The sequence below is a fragment of the Polypterus senegalus genome, chromosome 5, assembly GCF_016835505.1.
Source record: "Polypterus senegalus isolate Bchr_013 chromosome 5, ASM1683550v1, whole genome shotgun sequence".
In the NCBI taxonomy this organism is placed as follows: domain Eukaryota; kingdom Metazoa; phylum Chordata; class Cladistia; order Polypteriformes; family Polypteridae; genus Polypterus; species Polypterus senegalus.
Genome location: NC_053158.1, coordinates 63,641,721 through 63,664,910, shown reverse-complemented (window position 1 = coordinate 63,664,910; position 23,190 = coordinate 63,641,721). Strand labels below are relative to the sequence as shown.

At 38.1% G+C, this 23,190-nt stretch overlaps 1 protein-coding gene across 5 annotated transcripts in view; it reads left to right on the top strand.

Annotated features, from left to right (window-relative positions):
- impact (impact RWD domain protein) overlaps positions 1–23,190 on the top strand; it is a 417,506-nt gene that overhangs the window by 277,001 nt on the left and 117,315 nt on the right. For all 5 annotated transcript variants that reach the window (XM_039754714.1, XM_039754711.1, XM_039754713.1 and 2 more), the window contains one exon: positions 15,260–15,333. In XM_039754714.1, the coding sequence (XP_039610648.1) occupies positions 15,260–15,333 (74 nt within the window). The remainder of the gene's footprint in view (positions 1–15,259; positions 15,334–23,190) is intronic.

Genomic DNA, 23,190 nt, shown 5'->3' with positions numbered 1-23,190 from the left:
AGTAAAGGCCTGGCAGAGCATTAAAAAGGAGGAAACCCAGCATCTGGTGATGTCCATGAGTTCAAGACTTCAGGCTGTCATTGCCAGCAAAGGGTTTTCAACCAAGTATTAGAAATGAACATTTTATTTCCAGTTATTTAATTTGTCCAATTACTTTTGAGCCCCTGAAATAAAGGGATTGTGTTAAAAAATGCTTTAGTTGCCTCACATTCTTATGCAATCTTTTTGTTCAACCCACTGAATTAAAGCTGAAAGTCTTCACTTCAACTGCATCAGAGTTGTTTCATTTCAAATTCATTGTGGTAATGTACAGAACCAAAATTAGAAAAAAGTTGTTTCTGTCCAAATATTTATGGACCTAACTGTAGTTGTTGTTTGCTTCCTGACCTCTTTTCTGTTCAGTTGAATTAAAAGGAGGAGACTGACATGAACTCTGCAAGGATTTATTTTTCTCCTGCTAAACCCCATTGTGCCTTTGACAGGGAGTTATCAGTCAATTTGCCCTCTGCATGGTGACGTATCATTCAGTGAGTCTGAATGCATTTTCTTTCACATCATCCTTGCAGTATCTCTGTACACTCCTGATGTCATTCTGCTGCTCCTGTCATTAGACATAAAGTTATAAAAGGTGCGCAAGCATAAGTCAGAGGTTGCCTTCACCATTTCTGACAGATAGCAGGATAATCCAATGAATGACCAGGCCATCCCTCTGGTCAAAATTAATGTCTGCTTTATGTCCAGCTTTGGGCACAAGACAGGAGATAACCCTGGATGGTGCACCAATATCAGTCAAGCATTGACCTATATTCACATTCCCACATCATCATCTGTGAATCAACCATTGACCTAACACACATGTGCTGTGGGAGGAGGGACTAAGAACAATGCAGAAACCAGTCCAATTATTACAATTTTTTATCTTTTGCGTTTTATCGGGTCTTTATCCAAAATCAAAGTTTAGTTAAAAGGCTTCCTTGTTTAACTAAACCCCATTTCTCACCCTGTATACTTGTCATCAGGTTTCAGGGTTTCATTCATAACAGGCATCAAAATGATTTCCCCTGCTGCTCGTTACAAATACCTCTGGTACTGGGATGATCAACTGAAACCCTTCAACTCCACTAACTTGAGATGTGAACCTCAGACAAAAGCATCTACTAGGAATACCCACAATGTTTTAAAAAGCCATTTGCTTCTGACCAACTGACATTCTTCATGTTTCATTTTGTAACCAGCTGAGAGCTAAGCTCTGGGTATTTGTAACATACAGCCTCATGTGAGATGATAAGACTACAAAAGCAATCAGTGACCATTGCGTTGCTTGATTTGTTGCATGTCTATGGGAAGTCTGTGTTTGGCACTAAAAAACCAATAAGAATAGAAACGGCCAATAGGTTCTCCAAATTTCGTACCCCCAGGTCTCTCTTTCTTTAATCGTGTGAACATTGCCGTCTCCTAGCAGGACTACCATATACCGTAAATAGATGGCTCTCCTTCAAGTATTCCCAATCTCGCTCTTTAAGAAAACCCACTGCCGCTTATACAATAGCTATCTATTGTTTACATGCAAGCAAAAACATTTTTGTCTCTGCAACCTGAAATCACATTCAGGTGACCCTTTCATTCAATAATTCAAACTCCAGATTTGTAACTCCCAGGTCAGGATTTTGGAGAATCTCCATGAATTTGTTAGATACTTTTTCCCTTGGCAAGTACAAAAGTAGTTCCACATCTAGTCAAGATGTCTGAAAGACTGAGAATTCCAGAGGAAGTGATCAGTGTAGAGACGCATCTGGCTGTATCTTACTTGGCATGTTTCCAACAAGGCAGCTATAGTATGTAGGTTTTAACATCCGAAGAGCCTGTTGTACACTGCCAAGAAAGCATCTGGGTCTGTACCTTCATGCTTCAGGCACCTGAATTGCATTACACTTGAATCCTACTCATTTCCTTGTGAGTGGCAAGCCCACTTAACAACCTTCTGCTTCCATTTTAAGGTTTGCTTGACTTGATTATGAGATTCGAATTGCCTCTCAGCACATACACCAGCCCTAGGCCTGAATGCACAAGTGAGACCTGTATCCATTTTCATTGCAGAGTCCTATCTTAGTTTTTATCTGACCATTTACTTCACTAACTCTCTGAGAAACACAAGCTTTCTGGATTTTATGCATCTCTTTCTTCATTTATTTTATTTTAAAGTAAGGGCAAGTATAATATTCGTAAATGACAATATTCAGTTTTAAACTGTTAATGACTAATGCAGCACTGTCTTTTCTTATGCCAAAATACTGTAGCTATTTTCTCATTTGTTTTGACTTGGTACTAGAATTAAATATTGTGCAGTACTTTCTTACAATCTTTTATCATTCTTCCTCCAGTTGCTAAACATGAATTTCAGGTACATTGTAACTGCAAAGAGTAAACACAGCTTCAGAGTAACAGAAGTTTAATTCTCAGGTTTTCCTGAATAAGGAATAAAGCACAAATGTAGATGATATATTAGCTTTATTTTAAGTTTACTTTAATATATGGAAAGTAAATGTCTCTCTTTCTCCGCCTCTTACTGCATGCCAGTGTTCATACTCCAGTACACATTGAGCACTAGCTACTCTGCAACTGCACTTTATTTTTACGATATTTCAACCAAAAATTAATTTGGCTACAGCGTGCTCCTCTTATTATATGTTTGACTAATATATATGTCTGTAATATAATTCCACTCTTCTGAAGCATATGTTTTGTCATATAAAAAGTGTTGTATATGCCAGTTCTTTCTTCAATGGAAAATATAATATGATCTGATGCAGTGAATGAAACAGGCCTTGTCTTGACATTGGCTGTGTGGCATTTATACATTCTCTGCATTTCTCAGGTTAAGTTAATTGGCAGCTCTGATTTGGGTCCGTTTGAGTAAGTATATGAGTGTATGCCCCCTGAGATGGACTCGGGCCCTGTCCAGGACTGGTTTCTGCATTGTCCTTGGTCCTGGTAGGATAAGCTGTAGGCTTTGCTAGATAGAAATGGGTTTTGACCTGTAAGTGTGTCACCTGTGTTGTTTAATGCAGATGTGTATGCTGCTCCACATCAAGACCTCAGGTCTGTAACTCTTCTATCTTTACCTTCTTTTGGTTAGTCTTATCTCATCAAGGAAAATTTTTCTGGTCAGGGTTTATCATGAGTTGTCTATTTCAGGACTACAGAAAAATAATGAGAACATTTTGTGAAAAAAATAGTAAGAGGTTTTGTGTTTGTGTTATTGGTAATGCCACTTAAAAAACAGCTTGGCTAGGTGTTAGGTTAATTTATTTAAAATGAACACAAAAACATATTATATTATATTATATTATATTATATTATAAAATATTATATTATATTATATTATATTATATTATATTATATTATATTATATTATGGGTGGCATGGTGGCGCACTGGGTAGTGCTGCTGCCTCAAAGGAAGGAGACCAGGGTTCACGTCCTAGGTCCTCCCTGCATCAAGTTTGCATGTTCTCCCTGTGTCTGCTTGGGTTTCCTTCAGGTGCTCCTGTTTCCTTCCACAGTTCAAAGTCATGCAGGTTAGGTGGACTGGTGACACTAAATTGGCCCTTGTGTGTGTGTTTGTGTGTGTGGCATGTGTGTGTGTATGAGTGTGTTCAACCTTTGATGGACTGGCACCCCATCCAAGCATTTTTCTTACCTTGTGCCCTATGCTTGCTGATATAGGCTTTAGCCACCCTGACCTTTCTCAGGATTAAATGGGTTTAGAAAATTGTATGATAGAGCATATTATGTTATCCTGACTTGCTGTTTTTAGATTATTTTTCTGTTAAATGAAATTTACTTTATGATATTTGAGTATACCTTTGAAACATCTATCTTTTGGCAGATATAATAGTGAAAATCAATCAGGTGACATATTATAGTGACACTTATTCTGGATAATATTGCTTTGTCATAGCATAAATTATTTAGTATTTGATGTTAATCTGGAAGCTACAGGTGTTGACTGAATTAAAGAAAAACAATTAAAAAAGAAGAAGAAAGGAAAAACTCCAATACATACTATATATTTTAGCTCATGTTTATAAACAAAAGGAAGTGGCGGATACAGAAGTACATTTAAATGTGTTCCCACTATCAAGGTGCAAAGAGAGTAAAAATTGTTAGGATATAAAGAAACAAGGACATAAAAAAGTATAAAACAACTATCTTCAGGGTACACATTAAAATATAGTATCTTTTAAAAATGTCCTATCAAATAGATTTAAACATGTACAGTGAAGGATTAAATAAGGTGAGTGTATCACTAACAGATGATCCATCACAAGTGCCACCATTTAGTCTGTTTTGCTAGCTAAGTATGTAATGCAGTAGCTCTCCCATGGAGTACTACAGGCAGAGATCATACTATGCATTTTTCATAGCTAAATCTGTGGAGAATTTCTTGCCATATAAAATCCAGAAATGACATAAAACAGAGTTGAAGATGTAAAGACAGCTGAGAAAATTGTGTTCATTTAGGCCATCTGGATTACAACTGTATAAAGCCAGAAGGCACAGAAATCACATTTAATTACAACTGCAAGGTGTGGTTTGGCAGCTTCAGATATTGTATATTCGATAACAGAAAGGCTATTTTGGAATTTTGGAAAGTGTCTCAACATTGGATGTTTTTAAAATCCTAATCTGCTTTACTGTTGTGTTCCACTAATATTTATTTTACAAGGCAGAATGCTTTCCCAATATATAGGAGTGGATATGAACAGATAATATCGTAATACTACAGCAGTGTTTATTATATCAGCTTTTATATCACCACAGACCAAATAGTTTGAACATGGGACGTGCCCTGCTTTTTAAGTTGTAGTGGTAATCGTGAGATTTGAAGAAATCTATGAGGGCTTGTGAAAAAGTAAATAAAGGTTGGTCCTTAAATGTGGGATTTAGGTTGGATATGTGCCACTACATTAAAATGGAGTAGCAACAAAACTATTGGAAAATGGAGAATAAGTAAAAGTACAGACCAAAAAAAGTATTATATTTGTCATGTGATTGTTTATAAATGGTGAATATATATGTGCTGTTTTTTTACATCTATTTGAGCCATATTAATCGCCCATTCTTAACATTTAAGCAAACGGTGCTTAGAATTTACATCTAATTACAGTAAGTGCCACTTGTATCTTGTCACCCACTGCACAAGACACATAAACTCTAGTTGAATTTTAGGGCTGTTGCTGTGTGCTACAATTGGTCCAAAGGGCAAAACACAAACTAGGCTCTTTGCCTGAGCGTTTCTTCCAGCACAGCACATCCACTGCAAGTGTTAGGGAGGCGATGTCGAGTCTGCAATCAACGCAGAGTGTGGAAAGCAATCAACTGAGCCAGTCGAGTCAAACGAGAGCTCTGCCAGATCTGGGCTTCTGGCTATGAGACATCCTTGTAGCAGCCTTTTCCCATTTGAGTCCTGCTACACCATATTTGAAATTTACATTGTTAAAAAAAATAGTTAAAATGTATAATTTAATCTACAGCAAAATATAAAGCATGTATTGCTTTTAAAATGAAATGCCATGCATTTGGTAAACAATTTGTACAATTTTTCATTCATTGAAGTTGTCTGAAAATTTGAAGAATTCATTTTACTTTTATTTTTTATTAGCAGTTACTGTTTAAAAAGAAAATTTTAAATAGAGAAAGTGTTTCCTTTTAATTGCTTTTCCATTTAGGCAAATGGCAGAATATACTGTTGTTTAGTGGGCGCTACAGCTTTTAAACAAAGGAGATGTTAATGAGTCCTTATCGCCCTTTACAACTGCCCTCTACATTTGTCTGTATTCATTTGATGCTGCGGGTTCACAACATGATCAAATGCTAACCGTTAAAAAGTTTTCCAGTAAATTAAACAAACATACTATATGACATGTCAAAAAACTACCCACTCTTGCTAATAGATACAAGAGAACACAGACTAGTTTAATACATAGGACATGATGTGCTGCATAATATTTCATTTTTATTCATTCAACCATTTTTGAATCTACTCAGTTCACAGAGCACCTGAAATTGTTATTGAAATATTAGTTAATAGACTGGACAGGAACCAAATGACATGACTTTCTGCCATGATGTAAAACAGTTAACTAGGGGATAACATTGAATTTTTTGTGCATGCATAATGCATGTTTCTTACTAACTCAGGTAAAAAAAGTACTAGAACATTGTACAGTGGTGCTTTAAAGTTGGTGAACACTTCAGAATTTTCCATATTCACTAAGTTGAGGTAATTCTGTATGGAGGAATGGGCAAAAATTCCTCCAAGCCAATGGACTCATCAAGAAAGGGGGTCACACCAAATACTAAAAGCAAAGGTTCACATACTTTTGCCACTCACAGATATGTAATACTGGATGATTTTCCTCAATAAATAAATGGCCAAGTATGGTATTTTTGTCTTGTTTGTTTAGCTGGGTTCTCCATATATACTTTCAGGATTTGTCTGATGATGTTTTAAGTGAGGAGTAGTTGAACTCAAGGCCTGCAGGGCCGCAGTGGCTGCAGGTTTTCATTCTAACCCTTTTCCGAATAAGTGACCAATTTTCACTACTAATTAACTTCTTTTCCCTTCATCGTAATAGCTCTGTTTTGAAGGATTCATTCCTTTGAATTGATTCTTTTCTTCATTTTTTTAAATACTTTATTAATTTTATTGCAATCCATAACAGAGCAATCACGTTTTTACAAAAAGAAAAATTAAGTTAAAAATTCTTTTCTTCATTAAATGACAGCCAAAAAGAAATGAGACGTGAAACAAGCCAGCAAATGACCAGCTACATTGGGGCTTCAAACTCCTACCAATTTCACTCCTGCCAGTTTCTTAATTAGAAGCCCACTCTTGTTGTTAATTAAACTCATTATTTAATCCTATGTCTTGTTGCTGCTCTCGTTCTGCCACAGCAGACATTTTCAAAACTGTTGATTTTCTGTTTTTTTCTAAGAACACCATCAAAATGTTTTGGTGACTAGAGAGATCAACCTTACGGAGACCTTCACCTTTCTTTATTTTCAGATATTGTATGATGGCCACAGATGAGCTGGTCCTATGGTGGCTTGCTTTGTGTCTCATTATTGTTTGGCTGCTAAGCTAAGGTAACAACTAAGGCTGGGTTTATACCTGGTGGAAGCTACTTCTACGCAAGAGGTGTACTGTTAATACTTGCACTCGTACTTTATGTAAATCTGTAAGATTCCACCAGGTGGCAGTGCGAGATATCATCACAGTGAGTAAACATTCGGCATCATTGTGTTGTGAATTGCCTGAAACACCCATTAAATTTTGAGGACACCTTGCCACAATATCTCTGAAAAGGATGGATGTTTAATGGTTACATCCAACAATCCAGGGATGTGCCCTTTCCAGCATGCATCACACACAAAGCAGAAACAATTCCTGGATGGGGAATTAGCTCATTGTAAGAGAAATACAAGTGCACACATATACTAGCATCATTTTAACATCACCAAATCCCTAAACCTTCATGTTTTTTGAAGGAAACCAGAGCACACAGTGGAAACCCACCTGGAAAACATGCAAACTCCAGGCACGGAACACTAGGGACATGACTCCCTGAGAGGTAGCAGCGCTACCGTACCGCCATTGTAACGCCTCCACATGTGTAATTATTGACACTATTCATTATTTAAATGAAGTTAACAATTTATCTGGAAAATGAAATATACATACAGTAGAACCTCGGTTCACGAACGTCTCAGAACACGTGCAAATAGGTTTACGACCAAAAAGTTTGCCAAACTTTTGCATCTGTTCACGACCACTGACTCAGTATACAAAAAAGCTAGTTTCCCTTTTGGCTTTGTGCGCGCAGATGATTCCCGCACGTGTTCAGTCTCTCCCTGTGCATTCCCTGTGCAGCGAGCGAGAGAGAGAGAGAGAGAGAGACACACACACACACACACACACACTAGAGAGAGAGACACACACACACACACACACACACACTAGAGAGAGACACACACACACGCAGGCACGCACGAGAGAGACACTCACACAGGCGCACGTGCGAGAGAGACACACACACACACTGCAGCGCACGGGCGCGAGAGAGAGAGAAAGAGAGACACACACGAGAGAGAGACGGCTGGACGCTTAAGTCCGAGAAGCTACTTAAAGAATGCACAAGGCTTGTTTTTAAAGAGACAGATCCAAGCAGTGTTTTAACCTTGTTGTATTTAATGGAGACTTTTTTCTATTGGATTTTAACCTCCACTTCACTTCTGTTTACAGCGATCGGTTCATAGCGTGCAATGTTACTTTTCTTGGTGGTTTATTAAATTACGGATTTTTCAAATGTTCATTTTTTTCCCCTGTGCTTCAAACTCATTAAAAAAAGTGTTTTTAGTGAGCGGTTCGTAGCGCTATAATGTGAACTCTTGCAGTGTTGGTTTTCTTAGTGTTATTCATTGTTTTTACATTTAGTTTACTATTACGCTGTGCATTCTATGGTATAATTAACTATATTTGTGCTTAAAAATCTTTAAAAAAATATATGTACATACAGTTCGTATGGTCTGGAACGGATTAATTGTATTTACATACAATCCTATGGGGGAAATTACTTCGGTTCACGACCAAATCGGTTTACGACAAGAGTTTTGGAACAAATTATGGTCGTGAACCAAGGTTCCACTGTACTTTAATGCATTTCATCATGAAAGTAATATCAAGTTTAAACCTAAGGATTCTAAATGTGCAGAGAGCTGGAATATCATAAATTTAATGTGTTCTGTGTGGCAGTTGCTGCTTGCTGCAGCAGTTAGTTCAGGAGGAAGCCCCAGAAGCATGTAGTGATTAACAACTGGGTCGGTTTCAAGATGATGTTTACGACATTTTACTTTAATGACAAAATAAACTATAAGATTAAAATCTAAATTTCCACTTTAATAACAAAATAGACCTTTTCTCTGTGTCCCTAATTTTTTTTCTCTGTCGCTCAAGTACTCTGCCGTACATTCTGTTGCTGTTGAGAAGGTGCAAACAAATGTTAGCACAGAAGATGGTATGTGAGACTTTTAAAATGTAACGTTTCATTACAATGGGGAATATGTAACGCTTAAATATAAAAGCACCACAAATGCATTTTTATGTTGGCATTTTGCTTCACATTGAACCCTTCATCAAACATTGAAGCACGCACATTGATTCTGTAGGATCTGAAAAGCGGCTTTCTGTCACATGTTGATGGTAAACAGAGACTCTGATGTCATGTTCCAACTTGAACACACTCCGTCCCACTATTTTTTGCTGGTACAGTACTGCAGCTTGCACATGCGTCTTGTTAATTTCTGGGGATGTGCTCAGAGGATGCTTCAAATGAACGCTGGGAACGCATGGCAGCCATGAGGTGTGCATGTATGCATTCTGAGTGTGAAGTATAAATCCCTAAGGGACCTAAGGGATTAACACTAAGGCAAAAGAAGTTAATTAGCAGTAAAAACTGGTCACTGATTAAGAAGATGGTTTGAATGAAGACCTGCCGTCACTGCTGCCCTTCAGGACTGGATTTTTTCACCCCTTTTTTAAATCATATTTATGCAGTAATATGGAAAAACTCTGAAGGGTTCACTAACTTTCAAGCACCACAGTATGTTGACTGTTTTGAATATATGATACCAGAATGAAACTGTGACAATTACGTGTTTGACACCTCTGCACTTTTTATTAAGTGTAAAGTTGCAATGCAAAAAGACAGTTCTAGTAACTATTTGTCCAATAGTTAAAATAAATGTAGCCAGACAAAACACTGACATTCCCCTTTTATCTTCTGTCTCTTAACATTACCTGCGTGTAGGTGACTTCTAACACCCCCTCACTAAACCCAGTGACTTTCTAGGTTCATTAGAGTATAAGCAGGAAGCTGCCATTTAATGCTTGTTTTTGGATATGCTTAAAGGGTAACCCTTAAAAATAGTAAAGCATTACGCTAGTAAAGCTTCTAATAAGACTGCAGCTATAAATAAGGATAACATAGCATATACACTCACCTAAAGGATTATTAGGAACACCTGTTCAATTTCTCATTAATGCAATTATCTAATCAACCAATCACATGGCAGTTGCTTCAATGCATTTAGGGGTGTGGCCCTGGTCAAGACAATCTCCTGAACTCCAAACTGAATGTCAGAATGGGAAAGAAAGGTGATTTAAGCAATTTTGAGCTTGGCATGGTTGTTGGTGCCAGACGGGCCAGTCTGAGTATTTCACAATCTGCTCAGTTACTGGGATTTTCATGCACAACCATTTCTAGGGTTTACAAAGAATGGTGTGAAAAGGGAAAAACATCCAGTATGCGGCAGTCCTGTGGGCAAAAATGCCTTGTTGATGCTAGAGGTCAGAGGATAATGGGCCAACTGATTCAAGCTGATAGAAGAGCAACTTTGACTGAAATAACCACTCATTACAACCGAGGTATGCAGCAAAGCATTTGTGAAGCCACAACACGCACAACCTTGAGGTGGATGGGCTACAACAGCAGAAGACCCCACCGGGTACCACTCATCTCCACTACAAATAGGAAAAAGAGGCTACAATTTGCACAAGTTCACCAAAATTGGACAGTTGAAAACTGGAGACTGGAGTCTCGATTTCTGTTGAGACATTCAAATGGTAGAGTCAGAATTTGGCGTAAACAGAATGAGAACATGGATCCATCATGCCTTGTTACCACTGTGCAGGCTGGTGGTGGTGGTGTAATGGTGTGGGGGATGTTTTCTTGGCACACTTTAGGCCCCTTAGTGCCAATTGGGCATCGTTTAAATGCCACGGGCTACCTGAGCATTGTTTCTGACCATGTCCATCCCTTCATGACCACCATGTACCCATCCTCTGATGGCTACTTCCAGCAGGATAATGCACCATGTCACAAAGCTCGAATCATTTCAAATTGGTTTCTTGAACATGACAATGAGTTCACTGTACTAAAATGGCCCCCACAGTCACCAGATCTCAACCCAATAGAGCATCTTTGGGATGTGGTGGAACGGGAGCTTCGTGCCCTTGATGTGCATCCCACAAATCTCCATCAACTGCAAGATGCTATCCTATCAGTATGGGCCAACATTTCTAAAGAATGCTTTCAGCACCTTGTTGAATCAATGCCACGTAGAATTAAGGTAGTTCTGAAGGCGAAAGGGGGTCAAACACCGTATTAGTATGGTGTTCCTAATAATCCTTTAGGTGAGTGTATGAATGACAAAGTGGGAAAATACAGACACACTTGTCTGGAGCATTTTAGATTAATTAGCATCTGTGTAAACACATTGTTAAAACAGAATTTTTTTCATATTTTAGTAATAAATGTTACAGAATGTAGGCATAAACTATAGAATGTGTGAAGCCTGAAGTCCAAAGATCAAAAAACACTTTCACAAAAGGTTCAAGGACGATACAACAGCTTCCGTGGCGTAGCGGTAAGATTTGCTGACTTGTAATCAAGGGGCCACCGGTTTGATCCCCGCTGCCTCCTATATTTGCCGTTTTCAGTAGTGAGCTGCTCTAATTGTTAATATTATACAGTACACACATACGTTTGTTATGCGTCTGATCTGACTCTAAGTAACAGTGCCAGTGTAAATTCATACCCAATCTGACGCTGTTCATTTTCAAATAATATTGCATTAGTGCGACAATGTTTTCTGATTGGTACTATTCAGGTCATAAAATGATTTTTTCAAAATGTCACATATATTATCTCTTTCTTTCAGGTGTGTAATAGAAACCACAGCATAGAGAGGAATAACTGTCGTTGCGTGTGTGAGAACTGTTAACATTTGAATTTGATGATTGCATATACTGTAGCACTGAACTGACCTGATAAAAGGTCATAAAATGAATAATTCCAAATATCATATATACCTACGTCTCTGGTTTATTTTTTTTTTTGACATCATAAACCATAAGGTGCATACTAATTCTGCGTGAGCTGGAACACTCAATAAAACTGAATAAAAAAAATAAAGGGACGGTGAAATATGAAGAAGGCAGATTCACCAGCGTTTGTGTGTCAGCTTTTATCCCTCCAGATCAGAGAATGCCCAGTTCCATTGCCTCAAAACACCACTCACATCTACAGTTACTCCTGATTTCAAATAAAACTAACAGCGTCAGATCCCTAGGGCGGTAGTATGTATCGTGATTGTGAAGTGAAGTGAAAAAAAAAGTAACTTTTACAAGTACAATACTATAAATGTACTTGGCTTTCTTACAGACACAACCTAAATGTATGTGTGTACTGTATAATATTAACAACTAGCAAAATACCCGCGCTTTGCAGTGGTGAAGTACTGCCTTAAAATTTTTATCAAGAAGAAAATTAAACTTTTTTAAACTGAGGGAAAATATACCAATAATTATTTGTTAAGGATCTCTTTGTATACCACATTGTCAGTTCGGCCCTCCGGTTGTAATATGACCACGCTGTACGCTGAGCTTACTCTTGAGCATGCAACGTACAGTTGGCCATGTAAAAAGTAATCTTGTCTGAAATCTCACAGCTTGGATTGCTGCTGTCATAATCTGTTTGAGTTTCATGGTTTGTTTCAATTATGACAGTATTTGCAGGACTTGTGTTGAAGTGACATTCGTCATCTGTCAAGTGTTTTAAGCATACAACCGGTTTCATCGATAACTTCAGATCTAGCTTTTGAGAGTTTAAACATTCATAAACATCAAAGCGTCCACTACTGAAATCGTCACCTGTGAATCTAAGATGTTTAAGAGGCATTGGCGGTTGTCGAAAGGTGTAAAATATTTGGCCATTTCGGTACACTTGAAAGCGACAACTGAACAATTCAGCGGCAGCCATCAACTCACATGCAGATGCATAGGGCTTAAGCATTTCACGCTTATAGTGCTCCTGTGTACTATAATTATCTCCTGTACCGTCATCAGTCCACACCTTGAACCTGTCCCAGTCATTCAATACATAAGGTACAATGTTCCTCCGGATATCAAGAGTGAGCCCGATATGGCCGTGCAATATGTAACAAAGAGAATGGAAAAGGCAGGTGCCATCTCCGGGCATGGAAACCACTCAGTAAGTGACAGTTCTTTGATCGATGGTGATCACCTCGATAGACATGTTAATGGGGGTACGGTTGGAATGATAAAGGAAACGGGTACCTGAACAATGTAAAGTAAGTCTAAAATACCTACACAATAGCTATAATCGTAATAAACGAACAATAAAACAGCGGAGAAGCCGTGGATTAAATAAAAAGGCTGTAGTTATCAGCAGGGAGACGTGAATCCCGTGGCGAAGCAAGGAAGGGAATGTAGAGACCGGAGCGATAAGACGGCCTTATATAGGCAGGCAGCCAACAATGTGGGAGGCGTTGGGGTGGGGGACCCAACACCGCCTCACACGGTGACCGAGCTGCAGGCTATGGACATATATATGTATGTAAGTAGGATTCAGTTAGCGTTGGGAACCCGCATACCAAATTTCTTGAAGAAGGGCCCATAAGTAACAAAGACTGTTGAAAAGTTCTATATGGCGGCCGACAGTGACATCATACCACTGAAATAAGTACGTACATCGGTTTTGGTTAGCGCAGGGAAGCCGCCTACCAAATTTCGTGAAGATGGGGCCATAAATAAATAAGTTCAACATGGCGAACGTTGTCAACCGTTATGACCGTTACGTATAGAATTTCGAAATGAATCCTGCTTAACTTTTGTAAGTAAGCTGTAAGGAATGAACTTGCCAAATTTCAGCCTTCTACGTACAAGGGAAATTGGAGAATTAGTGATGCTGGAAAGTTCAATATGGCGGCCGACAGTGACATCATACCACTGAAATAAGTACGTACATCGGTTTTGGTTAGCGCAGGGAAGCCGCCTACCAAATTTCGTGAAGATGGGGCCATAAATAAATAAGTTCAACATGGCGAACGTTGTTAACCGTTATGACCGTTACGTATAGAATTTCGAAATAAATCCTGCTTAACTTTTGTAAGTAAGCTGTTAGGAATGAGCCTGCCAAATTTCGGCCTTCTACCTACACGGGAAGTTGGAGAACTAGTGACGTTGGAAAGTTCAATATGACGGCCTACAGTGGCATCATACCACCAAAATAAGTACGTACATTGGTTTCGGTTAGCGCAGGGAAGCCGCCTACCAAATACCGTGAAGATGGGGCCATAAATAAGAAAGTTCAACATGGCGGACATTGTCGACCGTTACGTGTAGAATTTCAAAATGAAACCTGCTTAACTTTTGTAAGTAAGCTGCAAGGGATAAGCCTGCCAAATTTCAGCCTTCTACCTACACGGGAAGTTGGAGAATTAGTGATGAGTCAGTGAGTGAGTGAGTCAGTCAGTCAGTCAGTGAGGGCTTTGCCTTTTATTAGTACAGATAAAAGCAGCTCACTACTGAAAACGGCAAATATAGGAGGCAGTGGGGATCAAACTCTTGACTAAAAGTCAGCAAATCTTACCGCTATGCCACAGAAGCTGTTGTATTGTCCTTGAACGTTTTGTGAAAGTGTTTATTAGATCTTTGGACTTCAGGCTTTACACATTCTATAGTTTATGCCTACATTCTGTAACATTTATTACTAAAATATAAAAAGGTTTCTGTTTTAACAATGTGTTTACACAGATTACTGTAGAAACGGAACACACATGAAATGCATGTGTTCCAAATAACGATCTATTATTTCCACTCTAAAACTCCAGCAGTTCACTCCCAGATAATCAAACAAGGCATGAGCTGGGTGAACTTTGTGAAGTTCTGCGATAGTGGGGGGATGGAGTAGCAGGCTGCTTGCTGCTTGTCTTAATCAGCACATTTACAGGACAAAAGACACTGACAGAGAGGTGCGAACGGATTTAAGGTGTGCCGGATTTACAAGTTTTCTCGTAGGCTCTGGTAATTCTAGTGTTAATAAATATACAAGGTGACAAACATAAATAGGAATCAGGTGAACAAAGCTAATTCCTTTGCCTTAGAAGCTCTAAGTGCTTTACAAATAAAAACTCTGACACAAATGTACAGCATAAATATGTAGTATAACTGAAGGAAATGACAAAAATTCAAAGTGCTCCTTTCATGGTCCTTTTACAATTCATTTTATCAGATTTCTTATTTTATTATTAATTTCGAGAGCAAAACTTCTTTTCAAAAATGTTTTTAACAAATAACTACCCATAGAATTTAGATTTCTTTTTTTACATTTACAGGTGAAACTTGTGCTTAATAAACTGTATGAGAATAAGAAGATTGCAAATGCCACCCACAACATATATGCTTACAGGTGAGATTTTTTGTCATATTTTATAAAATGTTATGACCCTTAATAAAACTAAAACAAGCAAAACAACTGGTATGTTTTCAACATCTAAATATACAAAGTTTCCTGGTTTAACTATTGCAGTTTTTATATTGTTGACAGGTGTGTACCAAAAGTATGTTTCCTTCAGATGTATTGGTCTGAATTTCAATATTCAATAAAGTATTCCACTGGTAACTCCATAATCACCTTGCACCCACTATGCTGTTCTTCATATTAGTGTGTCTTTGTTTACATTTAATAAAGCAGATGAATTTCTGTCGTAAATGAAAGCAGTTTTCTTCTGCTGTTATATAATTAATCTGAATAAGTGCTCTTAACCTAATGAAAAGCACTATACTAGAATTAAGTGACCCTGTAGTTAGGATATAACGGATGGATAATGGATGGATGGATGGATGGATGGATGAATTGAATTGGAGTCATCTGACTATGAGCAATGACACACACTTGAATGGTTCATAGCTGGCTGTGATGCACTTAGCCTGAGAATCAGCACCACCCAAGTCCATAATCCTCTCCCAGAAAAACATTGCCTTGTCCTCTGAAGCAGCTGCCCCAATTGGAGATGTTCAAATAACTTGGAATCTTGTTCATGAGTGATGGAAGAGATGATCATGAGATTGACCACAAAATCAGTATAATGGCAGAACTTTGAGGATGCTTTGTGAAGATGGAGCACAAGAGTTAAGATGGAGCCTCAGATGGTTTTTGATTTACTAATCAGTTTACTTCCACATTTTGAGATATGGTTTTGAGTTCAAAGTAATTGCCACAAGAATGAATTCCAAAATGAAACTCCTGGACTTGATCTCAGAGACAGAGTGGAAAATTCAGCAATATGGGAGAATCTTGGAGTAGAACTTTTTCTTTCTGGTTTAAAAGTTGCCATTTGAGGGGCTTTGGGCATGTAGTTAAAATGCCCCTTTTGGAAGTCGGAAGTCTTCTTCAGAAAGTGTACAAGCCAAAAGTCCACTTGGAGAAGACCCTTAAGCAGACCCAGGACAGGATGGAGGGATTCTTTCTCTTCTAAGGTCTGGGATCATCTGGTAATTCTCCAAGAAGGAATGCAAAAAAATGATGGGGAGTTGTCAGGTTTGCTCAGCTTGATATGTTGCCACCATAAATCTCATGAGGGTATGTGGAATGAAAATAAAATGAAAAATAAATTGATTTAGCAAAAAGTGAACCAATTTCTTACATTTTTGGTGGTGAAAGGGCAGACAGAAATTATAGAAATCGTATTTCCATCATTTCATACCACAATAGTGGCCAAGTTGTGTTTTAACACAGAGTGATACAATTCACAGTCATTTCTTTCCTGGTTTTGTTTGTGAAAGAAATTGGCATGTTAATTAAAGACAAGTTTGATAAAACCTTGAGGAGTCAGAAACCAGGCAGGAAAGAACCTGTTCATTTGACTTTAATGTTCTCTTTAGCAAATGCCGAAGAGGGAACATTCATCACAGTAGTCTGTTACAGAATGATCAAAAACATAAAGGCAGAGGTCTGCTTTATAAACAACTGAATTTGCATAACAGTGTTGAATTAATACTTGAATATCATACTATGATTGGTTAAAAGACATGAAATGCTTTAGCATAGAGCACAACCAGCCTAAAATAAAAATCTCCATTATATCCTTGTTCCTCAATATCTCTTGAACTCAGCTCTTATTCTGGTATGAAAACTGTGTATGTGCTAACTAACAAGTCCTAGTTGCATGAAAGAACATTACATCAGACAGTTTCTGTCTATTATCCCTCTGTAACATTCTACTTGTTAACTTGAAAATTTCAGCAGTCTATTCATGACATTTGTAAAACAAATGCTTTTATATTTCAATGTGCACTACAAACCAAAGTACTTAACTATTCTTATCTCCAACTTATTCTCCCACAGTTGCTATAACACTTTCTTTGGATATGTAAAAATTGTTTTATGGGATACAGCATATCACCCTTACCTAATTAGAACATTTTAACTTTTGTTTTAATAATAATAATAATAATAGTAGTAGTAGTAGTAGTAATAATAATAATTCTTTGCATTTTTATAGTGCTTTTTTTACTACTCAAAGCACTCTTCACGCAAGCAGAACCTAGGAAGTGAACCCACATAGATAATTCCCTGCTTGAAAAAGTTAGCATCTTCTGTAAAGCTATTGGTTTGCTTCGTAGAATGTAAAATTAGATAGATACATTCATACATACACACTTACATAAATACTTTATTAATCCCAAGGGGACATTCACTTACTCCAGCAGCAGCATACTGATAAAAAACAATATTAAATTAAAGAGTGATAAAAATGCAGGTATAACAGACAATAACTTTGTATAGTGTTAACATTTACCCTCCCGAGTGGAACTGAAGAGTTGCATAGTGTGGGGGAGGAACGATCTCCTCGGTCTGTCAGTGGAGCAGGACAGTGACAGCAATCTGTCGATGAAGTTGCTCCTCTGTCTGAAGATGATACTGTTTAGTGGATGCAGTGGATTCTCCATGATTGACAGGAGCCTGCTCAGCGCCTGTTGCTCTGCTATGGATGTCAAACTGTCCAGCTTTGTGCCTACAATAGAGCCTGCCTTTCTCACCCGTTTGTCCAGATGTGAGGCGTCCTTCTTCTTTATGCTGCCTCCCCAGCACACCACCGTGTAGAAGAGGGCACTCACCACAACCGTCTGATAGAACATCTGTAGCATCTTATTGCAGAGGTTGAAGGACCCCAGCCTTCTAAGGAAGTATAGTCGGCTCTGTCCTCTCTTGCACAGAGCATCTGTATTGGCAGTCCAGTCCAATTTATCATCCAGCTGCACTCCCAGGTATTTATAGGTCTGCACCCCCTGCACACAGACACCTCTGATGATCACGGGGTCCATGAGGGGCCTTGTCCTCCTAAAATCCACCTCCAGCTCCTTGGTTTTGCTGGTGTTCACTTGTAGGTGGTTTGAGTCGCACCATTTAACAAAGTCCTTGATTAGGTTCCTATACTCCTCCTCCTGCCCACTCCTGATGCAGCCCACAATAGCAGTGTCGTCAGTGAAATTCTGCACGTGGCAGGACTCAGAGTTGTATTGGAAGTCCGATGTATATAGGCTGAACAGGACCGGAGAAAGTACAGTCCCCTGCAGCGCTCCTGTGTTGCTGACCACAATGTCCGACCTGCAGTTCCCGAGACGCACATAGTGAGGTCTGTCTGTAAAATAGCCCACGATCAATATCCAATATCAGTATCCAAAGTTTTTTCCAAATATTAATACACTAAAAAAGTCCATGTGCTATCCTTAGCATCTGTCTAATGACCTTTATTATAGCATGAAAAAGAAGTGTAGCTTTTTTTCTTTTAAACTCCAAACACCGCCACCACCTCCCACCACCATTCCCATGGAAAATGACAAATTAACATAGATAGCATTTTTTTTGTTTCTGACCATTTTGATCGTGCTGCAGTTGGGTATTGCTGTTGCAGTTTCTGAGTAGCTCTGTAAAAAACTAATTCCCAAATATTATAATATTTATTATATATTTAATATTTAAAAAATAAAATGCAGTGTATAATGATTTTAATCTGGAACCAGAGAATTGCAGGTTGAAAATATTATTATTCTATAGCTTGCCTGAAATCTTAAGTGTGCGATTGCTGTATATGGGGCAGGACTCTATTGAGAATTTGTGACAAATAAATTAGGAAATGATCAAAATAAGTGAATAATCAAATATGTAATTATGTTTATTTCATGCTTTAAGGAGTCATAATGGAAGAAGCAGCCTTTGACTCTCACCACACTGGTTCCATTTAACAGTTTTTACCATTTTGGTTTGTTAGTCTCTGCTCCTATGAGTAAAGTACTTGAGTTTTTCGCAATTCTTTACCCTGTGATTTGCACATATCTACACATCTTAACATGCAATAACTGCTTTCAGAGTCAAATACTAGTTTTGCTGGTACTGATACATGTTAATTGAAACATGAATTATCGTGAGCACCAAAAACCAGACTGCTTTGGAAGTACAGCAGTTAATATTGCGGCATCTTAGTTCTGAAGTCCTAGGTTAAAATCCAGACCCAGGCATGGTGCAGATTTTACATTAGCCTTGTTTCTTCATGGATTTTCATCTGGGACATTAATTTCTTCCCACATCCCTAAAATGTGCAGTTTAGATTGATCAGTGCGTCTACATTGGTCCTGTATGAGTGAGTGTGGTTGTTTGAGCATGCTCTGTGAGATAAGCTTCAGTACTTTATGACTTAACTTGGAATACGCTAGTTTGGAAAATGTATGTATACAATCATGTGGCATACTGAACTTCATTTATTATTGCTACTGTAACAGTGGTACAGGATGATTTTGTGCCTCAGTTCCTGCAAGGGTCATGTTTGCATCATAAGCAGAGTATTGTTTGTTATCACTTGTTAATGTCAGGGTGTTGGAGTGAGCTCTCAACATTCCCTTCACCCTGTTTATGTTCCAGGAAGCACTCAAGAATCCACTTCTGTTGAGTTATTAATTATGTACTCTACCATGTTTTTTCATTGTTGCTCCACTTATAGCTCCCTTCTGACATTAGTAAATGTTATTATGATTAAATACTGCAGCCTGTCGTGCTGAATCGTGTGAACTTTATCACTTCCATTCATCTTATTTTAAGTAAGTTTAACACTATTTGACCTCCTCTTACACAATGATATGCGTGGTGCTATTTTAATGCGTATATATCAATTCAGTGAACAGATCTGTCAGCAGATCTAATCAGTGCTAAGTGTATATGAAAAACTAATGGATAATTAATGAAGACTTCATTTACAGCAAAGATTTGTTGTAGGTAAAAGGAATCCAGTGGTCCATCTGACAACCATGGCAGGTTTTCTGAAAACACATATCTAAACAGTTGTTCCAGTAATTGTGTAGCACACACATTAATGAAATTTATAACAAAAACATAAAAGTGTTAGGAAATATTTATCCATTATGCTATGTTACTTAAGGTTAAGATTATATTCCATGATAAAAAAACAGGTTGCTATGTCTTATTTCACCTCTATTTAGGTTTTCAGAAATGACCATGATCCATTTTCATTTAGTTATACTGTACATACAGCATATTAGATTAGTATTTTAATTTATTTATTATACATTGTGTTATTGTATGTCTGCATGGTGACCCAGTGGGTACACCTGTTGCTTCACAGTTCCAGGGTCCTCAGCTTGAATCATAGCCACACACTGTTCATGTAAAACTGTACATGTTAAAGCAGTACTGCAGGTTTCTCCACATGTCTAAATCTGGCAGCTCACTACATGACTTAGAGTGGAAGAACATGTCCAACTTAATGAATGCAGCTACTGGATATCCTCATCTCGGGTATATCCAATTGCATGACTAAGAATCACGAAGAACTTGCAACTTTTCAGCACAGTTTTAAATTTCCAAAGTATCATGAGACATTTTCTAAATTGTCAGCCAGTTAAATTGCAACCTGATCATATCAGTGGGTGTACAAAAGTTTTCAAGGTATAGCAAGTTCACCTGCACTCTCTGCCTATCCTTTTCTGTTTTTCTTTCTGCCATGGCAAACTCAGGACATCGGACAGACAAATGACAAATCTTTGTTCTTTTTGTGTAGTCCAAAACACCAGTTTTTCTTTCTTTCCTTTAAGCCGCATTGGATTCATTATACTTACATATGTGACCTCACTGGTTATCAATTCTTGCACACACACCTCTCTGAATTAATACAAGTCACAGACCACTATGAGTGAATTGCTGGTGGTGGCACACTAAACTACTGATGGCCATGGGTATGCACCGCAACTCTTGATAGCTCACTAAGTGAAGGCTATGACTGAATATCACTGGAAAGGTCAGGTAGTGTGACTGTGCCTTTAGGGTGATTTCTAATGTTGATTTAATCCTGTGTGAGTGGATGTGTGAATTTTGTGCCAGTTAAACCTCATCTGGAGCACCGCATGAGAGTCCTCACACTAAAAAAAGACAGCTTTACAGCTTTGCAAGATGAGCAATTAAGTGTATCGCTGGACAGATTTCACGGGGTAAGCAGTTCAAACCAATTTAGTCTTGGGAAGCGAAATCTGCATGGGGACTAAATCTAGGTCATCTAAAATCTCTTTAAGGAAATTTACAATTAACAGTGAGAACACTGATAGAAAATGAAACGGAAGCCATGATGCACTTCTTCACATAGTTGGTTGTGGAACAAACTACTGAGAAGTAGAAATGTAAACTGAGATAATGTTTAAAAATGTGAAATATTTGGATAACTTAACTGCACCTATGACAATATTGATCTTAATCAAATTAGTTTTATAGACTAAATGGTAAGTCCCTCTTTCTGGTGTGTACAGGAAATGCCTACTGTAGCCCCCAGTCCAAGTTGGGTCCTGTCTTCTGCACAGTGCCGCTGTGACTGGCTGCATCCTTAGCTACTATATAAGAACAACCCAGGTTAAAAATGAATGGAAAGGAAATCCAAAGGGATATTGTGTTCACATGTTAATGGTTAGAAGGTTTGTACTTTCCATTTCACTGTAGTTAGTTTGATGTCAGAGGGGTGCTTAGCAGTTTACATAATTTTACTAGTGAAAATGGCAAAATATGTTAATGTATTAGCGATGCACTGGTTCAGTTCAATGTATTTGTATAGGAAATAATTTAATCAACAAACCCGGAGCAATGTAGAAATATACAGATATAAAGCATAAAGTTACATACAATGTCTCAAGAAAACACCTTACAGTACATACATAGAAATACACAAAATATGCGCAGTAAACACTCAGGAGTCAGCATTCAACTCTAAAACACCATATGGTCCATTAGTAGAAAGATGAGCATTTACTGAGCACAAATTTGAAGAAAGGTTAAATACGTTTAGGAAGGAAATAACAGAAAGAACACATTCAAAAGGTATAACAAAGCAACAAAACAATACAGTGTATGATTTCTGGTCCTAACTAACCAGCCAGAGCTAACTAATTGTCTCACTACCTCTTTTAATCACATTAAGTGATCTCTTCTACTTCCTTTCTAGAAGTGTCCTCTCCAACATCAGGCTCAGACTAACTGAGGAGATGGAGACCCCTAAGATGCTAGCCCCGGGTGTGCATTTGGTGCCACTCCAGCTCTTCTGAATCCTACTGGCTCTCACAGAGACTCTTTCAGAAACTACAAGTCCAAGGAGCCTCAGCGGCTCTTTTATTTAATTCCATTAGCCGCTGTTGCTGCCCACTAGTGACCTGGAGATTTAATATCTGCCCCCAGCCTTGAATTTCCTACTAGGGCATCCCATTTGAGACATGAACTGGTTGTATATAGTATTTAGATAGATCTAAAATTACTACAAGAATGCATACATATATAGTATGCATTGCACATCTTGCTATTTATTCCTTTTTTCGGTGCAGCTTCTATTCAGTATTGCACTAAAGCAAATTTAATACAACTTAAATCAAATGCCATTTTAACAAATAGCAAGTTTTCCTGCTTCCATTTATGTACTTTTAAAGGAATACACTCTTAAATTTCAGTAGTGCGTGGAAATATTCATCTGTAAAGCCGCAGGGCTATCACAGCATTTCAGCCTGCTGATTTAAGACTGAGCCAAGGAAGATAAGCTAGGAAGGAAAGCGTCCTCCTTTACTTTTGATATATTTCTGGCATTAACGTGTACTTTGCTTTTAGGAATATTCTGGCTTTCAAGAGTTTTTTTCAAACTCTCCCAGTGAGAGCAGCTACTGTTTTTGTGCTAAAACAAGTCCTACACATGTAGACTATCTTTAAGTGAAGCAGACCAGCTGA